General features: G+C 46.6%; 1 protein-coding gene across 1 annotated transcript; it reads right to left on the reverse strand.

The window, feature by feature from the left end:
• Nucleotides 1-108: 108 nt before the first annotated feature.
• Nucleotides 109-7,583, reverse strand: LOC123397834 (glutamate receptor 2.9-like). Its single transcript, XM_045092365.1, has 4 exons — nucleotides 7,047-7,583; nucleotides 4,916-6,219; nucleotides 1,736-2,443; nucleotides 109-1,030 (listed from the first exon to the last, which is right to left on the reverse strand). The coding sequence occupies exons 1-4, from the start codon at nucleotides 7,366-7,368 to the stop codon at nucleotides 416-418; spliced, it is 2,949 nt and encodes a 982-aa protein (XP_044948300.1). The 5' UTR covers nucleotides 7,369-7,583; the 3' UTR covers nucleotides 109-415.

A 7,583-nucleotide genomic window follows, 5' to 3' on the forward strand; every position in this document is an offset into this window, starting at 1 on the left:
TAAAACCAGACAACTCGTTGCAGATTTTTGTATAGTTTGCATTTGGTAAAAGCAAAACAAGTAAAAAACCAGTGCTGAGTAAAACCAGTGGTGAGAAACAGCATCAGGTGGCACCTTAAAAGACGGCGTCATTTGGTAATTGCTTCGAATTTTGAGGGGGTGAGGAAATCAGCATACAGGCTAGCAATTTACAGGTTTTTCATGAACCACAAGCATCCATGGCAAAAAAAAAAAAACATCAGAATCGCTTGCTCCTCACATCTATCACCAACCGCCAATGTGGCAATGCACATCAAGCATTGCGTTCCACAAGAGATAAACTCTAAACATGTACATACAGACAGCTAAATGAACTACTAGTACTAAATTACAGGCTTACAGCGATCAGTAATTTACGCGCTCATCAAGCAGTAGTTCATTCCATGCTTATCTGTCTCCTGCGGATTGAGCTCCCACTGCGAGACAAGGAAGCTACTCTGTTTTGCCCCCTCTCAGAATGCATGTAAGCAAACGACAGCGGTTCCGTGTCCTGAACCGAGATCTCCCTGCCTGGTGTTCCTTCTCCTTCCTGTGGGCTTCCTGTCTCCGTGTTTGACAGGTGCTCGACAATGTGACCAGGTATGCGTATGCTCAGTGGGGTCTCAACTGCACTACCAACATTTTCCGTTGCGGCTTCATCTTCAACTGGAGTGTTGGAAGGACTATCGTCCCCGTGGAAGAGCTTGGAGAGAACGACAGGCCATCTGCGCCATGAACTCTGACTGCTGTCACTGCTGAATTCATGTCGGTTGTTATAAATGGTTATGACAGCGTGCAGGACTAATGCCAGCACTGAAGATACTCCGCTGATGATGAACAGCCCCTGAAAGCTGTGCAATGTAAGGCTGCTTGAAGTTTGGGAGTCATCTTTGTCGGGGCATGAAGTATAGCCATACAATTCATTCTGCATCTTAACCATTCTGTCATCCGATGCGAATTTCAGTATTCCCCTAGAAATATCAGGTGTGAGTGGAGAGCCTCGAGGGAATGCCTGCAGAGTTAGCACACGATGGAGATCAGAAAGGGCTTCAGTGGTGATACACAAGTCTGGCTTAGCGCTGAGCCAGTTATATTATCATTATTTCATGCCAGCCCAAAATAACGTTGAGCCAGTTATATTAATCACTCATGCAAGCCCTTGGTAAGGTTCGAGGCAATCATATTGATCATGATATTCCATCGTTCTTGAATGAACTTCAGAAAGTCTAACATAAAGACAAGGTAGTAAACTAGATGAAAACCTGATCAAGTAGATAGATTCATCACGTTACGGAATACTTCAATAAGCAAGCAAGTCTTGTATTCCCTCTCTACCTAAATACTTGTAGACTAGTTCTCCCCAACTACAAGTATTTCGGTACAGAGGAAGTAGTTCCCAACAGAAAACCAATAAAATCGGCACCACTTTCCGCAGAACATGATCGTGCATTTTAGGTTTTTGACAAAACAAATCTAATCTTGCAGTTGTCCTTTAGCATGTTGGCATATGACAAATTTAGGAATTTCGAAGTACAACTCAGACATGAGCTAAAACTATAATCTTAATCAGAAGTTTAAACTGATGGTACATTAATATATAAATTTGAGCTACTAGCAGGATCCTGCAACAAATAAGCAGCGAAAATTGATTCGGCATCTAGAATTTAACCATGTCAAAAACGAGCTACTGTTCAACGACTGGAAAAATGTTACTCACATAACCAAATCCATCAAACTTGTAGGTTGGTCCAACCATAGTGTAGTTCTGGCAATACTTTGAAAGGAACACCTTAAGGTATGGTATCTCATCAACAATGACGGCAACTTTTCCAGTTGATAACGCTTCATTGTATTCCACTGGGGAGTCAAAGGCAATCATCTTTGATTCATCAATTTTCAACCTTTTCAAAAGCCCAGGCAAGAAAGAATCATTGAGGTAGCCAACATTGCCCCCATTTCTGATAACTTCTTCTAAATTTGTGACTGTTGGCTGAAGTTGCTCCACTGTAAGGATCGAGCTTAAGCTTGCAGTATAGCTCTGCTGCACTATTAGCGCGACAAAAAGCCAAACAACTATTGCAATTCTTGATAAGTTGTGCAGGATCTGCTCCCTGTGAGCAAATACTAGTGTTGAGAAGGAGAAGTAGAAGACTGATCCAATTTGACTGGCTGGGGAACCTCGGAAGTCTTGATTTATTCTATGCTCAATACTCCAGACTACAAAACCTGTGAAGACAAAGAAGGCCCCAGTTCCTAACCATAGGTCAGCTGTGAAAGGCCTTAGGAATGTCCATGCAGTCTTCTGTCTCCGGTCCTGAACTGGAACCAGCATGCGTACCCCTGATTCTGTGTAGGGAAGAGTAAAGTCCACATAGGAAGAACGGTTGGCCAAGATTGTTATATCACCTACAACTGCATCATATCTCTGCCAGCAACAAATATAAAAGTAAGTCGGGAAACTTTGTAGTACAGGCTATAAGGCTTTACAAGAGTATAAAATAAAATTCTACAGACAGGCTAAACTATCAATCACCTGAGAATGCAAGTCATACAGAAGTATACTACAGATTCAGAGGGGGGTAATGATTCTTTTAGAACACAATACAAGGGGGAATTGTAGATTTTGCTGTGGAGCTGGTAACTTAGTACTTGAGAGTTAAGCTTATCAAGGTACACTGTTTGTCTTGATATCCTACAGGTTAATTTGTCTCGATCTTCCTGGTTGACTAGAGAGACGGGTTCGTTGAATAGGAACACGGCTCGATAGCAACCACAATGCTGCTTCTTTACCTTTGGGAGTGGTTAATAAAAGTTATGTTATTGACCGACCCTCTTGTAGTTACTTCGAATCAATAGGCCTATCAATTTTCATTAGGTGGGCCAAACAGTGATGAATAAAATGAAAAAATAGGGGAAGAGGAGATGGTTGTGCCTTTAATTTTGTTTAACTGTGAACGGGTGCAGAGATATGGTTGTTAGGAAAGCAACTTATCTTTATTAAAGGCCCAAGGGGCATATATATATTACACATGACTTGAGGCGCAAGGAAAATAAACATAGACTAATAAGGACTCCTAGACTAATACTAATAGACTAATAAGGACTCCTAGACTAATACTAATACTTCCTAACACCCCCCCTCAGATGCAAAGCGTATGCAATAGCATTGCATTTGAAGAAGTGTAATACTAAAAAAAAATGATAATCCAAATCCGCGTCCTGAGAGTGTCGTCGTAGCATGAAGAGTCTTCAAAACTTGTCGAGTCGCCGAAGGAGATAACGAAGAGATGGCACATCAGAGGTAGACACCGCATCACTTGAAGATACAAGATAAGTATCGAGAGAAGATGAGTTGTCAAAAGAAGATAGCACATCAGAGGAAGACACCGAAGAGATGGCACATTAGAGGAAGACACCGCATCACTTGAAGATACAACATAAGTATCAAGAGAATATGGGTTGTCAAAAGAAGATGGCACATCAAGAGAATAAAGCATTGCGCGGAAAATCGTAGTCCACGACAACCGACGGCAAAAGAAGCTCGGCGGTTAAGGCACGATGAACATAGATTGACAATGCAAAAGAAGTCCACGAAATCCTATAGAAAACAACAAGGGCAAATAGGCCACAAAAGTTGCATCGGAAGGATCAGAACCGGAGAAAGGCTGACAGACTAAGGTATGGTGGACTCGCATGGCATGAAAAACACACAATATCAACGAATTTGGTGGACGCAGCAAAAAAAAAAGAAAGCTAGAAGCATAGACTAAACTTGAGACTAGATGCGATAGCAGCGGAAAAAAAAATCAGAGACCAAAACAGCAGAGTAGCAGCAGGCCAAGCGATGGTAAATGGCCATGGGGAGCATGAGATGCAGCACACAAGCTAGCAAAGAGGAGTGGCAAAGCAGCATCATGTAAGCGGAAGCACGCAGAGCAGCACGCACGCTAACAGCTGCTTCAAGAAGAGACTCGTGCATGTCCACGGGGAAGAGACATACGCTCGGGACGCAACTGGAGGCGGAACGGCAACAGTTGCAGCCTCGATCTGGACAGGGCAACTGCGAGGGCCGCGATCTCAACATTGTGCGTGCACGGATCTGGACCATGACCTTGGAGCATGGATTGGGACAACATCCTGGAGAAGGGCGCCATGTCCTTGCTTGGGGCAGGCAGCATCCCGACGGCCGCATGGAGGGCGGTGACCTCGTAGATGGAGGCGGCGATCGTCGATCTGGGAGGGATGAACACGGACGGCCGTCGAGAGTCCCAGGAGGCGGCCCGTGGCTCGAACAGCGAGCGTGTAGAAGCCCAGCGGCGCATCGGTCCAGCAGGGCCAAGTTGATGCAGGGGACGGCTAGGCTCAGTTCCACCAGGGTCGAAGGAGGCAGACATCGTGGCGGAAACAATCGATCCAGAAGAGATAGATCTGGACGGGAACCAGCAGTGGCTTCAGCGCTTCAATCTGGAGACGGGAACCAGCAGCGGCTGCAGCGGGAACGGAATCCGGCCGGCACAACAGCAGCAGGAGGAGATCGGGAGTTGAGCCCCTGCTTCGAGTGGGTCCAGCGGATCTCGCGAGCTCGAGCAGGAGCTAGCGATCAGATCGGGCCGGCTGGAGAGCGAGGCCGAGGCTGCGAGCGGGACGAGTGCGAGTTGCGGCGTCCGGAAAAAAATAACCTAAGCTCTAATACCATGTTAGGAAAGCAACTTATCTTTATTAAAGGCCCAAGGGGCATATATATATTACACATGACTTGAGGTGCAAGGAAAATAAACATAGACTAATAAGGACTCCTAGACTAATACTAATACTTCCTAACAATGGTCTTACATGTTTGAATACTAAAGACCAATGATCAATGAAGCAGAATGGAACAGAAAAAAACAATGCATACCTTAAGATAAACTTCGTAGACAAGCTCATCATAAGTTCCGTTACTCGATCCTTCCCCGTCTCCAAACTGCTCATAGACACGGGGTACATGATAGGGTAATTCTTTAACTACTGCCTCAAATACATCGACGCAGAACCCTGTGGCGGTACCATTTTCAAATCTTACAAATCCTTCAAACCCAGGTTTCACAGGCATGCCTATTATGAGAGTTTTATTCGTTGGAAGTATCCAACCTCTAGGTGAAGTTTCATTACATCCAGAGGAGTGATTACATCCTGGCCATATGATGGTGTTAAGATCAGACTTCATTTTTGGATTACCAGAGATGCCAAACCCTGGAGTCCAAAAACCGATTTCTCTTCTCTCCTGACCAACAATGTTGATTATTGTGTAGTTTGATGATACTAACTGCATGTCTTCAATGTGAAATTTCCCGCTGATGCCCAAAAATTTGACCTTTAGGAGTGCACCTCGCAGTTTTTCAGCAGCTTTTGAAGTATCTATTCTGTCAAAATCAGTGGAACCATTCTTTGTTAAGGACAGCCCAAAGCCTGAATTCACATATCCAGCCTTCTCTGCTGCTAATGCTAACGCCCATATGGTATCATAAGCATAGAGGCCAGATACTGTGGGCTCACTTAATGAGGTGCCTGGATTTTTCAATCGGTACTTCTTGCGCCATCTCTGTCTAAAGTTCTGAAGTTCCACGGTATCTTGAACATGAGGTTTCACCCCAAGAACTCCTTGCATCACATCAAGTGCCGGCGAACCAACCACATCAAAGATATCTGTTAAGCCATACGCAGTAATCCAGACAAAGCCCTGGCTCATCATCCCTTCCTGTTTGGCAAGCTGGAAAAACTTATGAGCCAAAGTATGCGACATACGCACAACAAATACACTTGTCCAATTTTGTCTTAAGCTTGAGATAGCTGTCTTCATATCTTCCTCTGTAGCTGTGGGATGAATCTTGCACCTGTATGAAACACGAGTGTCGACTTGTTTGAGGGCATCAACAAGGTCGGGAATGAATTTGATATTGGTATCATCATCCTCATAAACTGAGACGACTTCCCTCCAATTGTAATTCTGAACAAGTGAGGCAATAGCTTTTGCTTGAGAGGAGTCATTCCATGCAGTCCGGATGAAGTATGGAGTTAGTCCGGATCGTGACGGGCAATCTGCGGAGAATGAAATGATTGGAACCCTTGATTTGTTCCCAAGCTCCGCAAGGAATTTAGCCTGAGTTGACGTCTGTGGTCCAACAATCGCTTGCACTCGGACATTTTTCAGTAGATCAACACCTGCAATTCTTATATTACTTAGAGAGAGATTTCACAACGAATTAATGCTTTCTACTTATCAAACAACTGCAAGGAAACCGTAGCACGTAGGTACATATCAGCACTGAAACTTTTTAATGGTTCTCGTTCATAACACATGATAAATTGATTAAAATCCTCTCAGAGTAGCAATGTCAGATCTACCCTAACATCAGCTAATAACAAATTCATAAGTGCATTTGTGCTTGAAAAATAAAGAACACGTTTGGTTGACGGCCCTAGTTTTTCAAGTAAATCGGGAATGCGTCCAATTCGTATGCTCCAGTTCCAAATCTAATCTCTCCCTGGCATGGATGGAGACCGGAGTTCACGGCAGATTTCTAGTTGGGGTTCGAGGGATAAGACATTCCAAATTACTTTCCGCGACGAGATGGGGGGGCGGAGAAGAAGGGATACCTTCTCTCTATGCCGGAGAGGGCGGAGTGACGGCGTCGTGAGAAGCAAGGAAAGAGCCGGCCGACTAGCCGAGGGCGTGGCTAGGAGCGCAGCCACGGCCGCCGACGGGGAAAATGGCAACCGCGCCGCCGCCACGCCGACGAGCCGATTTTTTTTTATGAGAGAACGCCGATGAGCCGATGGGCCAAACCACATAGGCACATACGCAGGGCTCGGGAAGAGAGAGAAAGAGGATTCTGAAAGAAACACCCATGCTCGGCCCACGGCAGAGGATTCGGCCCATATGCCCACGCCACTCCGTCTTCCTCCTAGCTTACCTCTCCGTCTCTCCTCGAAAAAAAAAAAAGCTTGCCGCTCCGTCTGAGAGGGGGAGCCGTTCCCGGCGCAAGTACCTGCGGACGCGGCGTCGACGGCGCTGGGGCCGGTGTCCCGGAGGTGGAGCTTCAGCCTGGTGCGGTAGCGGGCGCGGCCAGCGTCGGCGTAGAAGTCCTCCAGGGCCTGCTCCATGCACGCCAAGCTGATGTTCCCCGCCCACGTCTTGCTGTCCAAGATCACCCCCACGTCCACCACCTGCCGCCTTTGCCGAGGAACCGCGCCACCCCCCTGCGCCGCGACGCCGGAAGAGCCGATGAGCGGAAGCAAGAGGACGAGCAGGAGGCCGTGACGCCGGAGGGCCGCCGTGGAGGCCCGGAGAAGCGTCGGCGCCGTCGTCATGGATGCTATGCCAGCGCTGGTGTGTCACTAGGTAGTACTTTTGGTGGAGCGGTGGCCGGTGGATTCTGTGGCTCCCTTTACATACATGCCCACGCCAGCCAATTCGTTTCCTCGATCGGCCATTGACCAGCTCCGCATGCACTAGCAGTCTCCCAAGCTCACACTCAAAACTCAGTTGGCTGCGTGTGAGTGTGACAGGTTGGTAGATAGTAGAT

The sequence above is a fragment of the Hordeum vulgare genome, chromosome 5H (assembly GCF_904849725.1).
Source record: "Hordeum vulgare subsp. vulgare chromosome 5H, MorexV3_pseudomolecules_assembly, whole genome shotgun sequence".
NCBI lineage: Eukaryota > Viridiplantae > Streptophyta > Magnoliopsida > Poales > Poaceae > Hordeum > Hordeum vulgare.

Excerpts from the sequence above, each read along its gene's own strand:
- LOC123397834 (XM_045092365.1), bottom strand. The coding sequence starts at position 7,368 with ATGACGACGGCGCCGACGCTTCTCCGGGCCTCCACGGCGGCCCTCCGG. Across the intron at positions 6,220-7,046 it reads CGTCGACGCCGCGTCCGCAG|GTGTTGATCTACTGAAAAAT; the intron begins GTACTTGCGCCG and ends TAAGAATTGCAG. Across the intron at positions 1,031-1,735 it reads AGTTTGATGGATTTGGTTAT|GCATTCCCTCGAGGCTCTCC; the intron begins GTGAGTAACATT and ends CTAACTCTGCAG.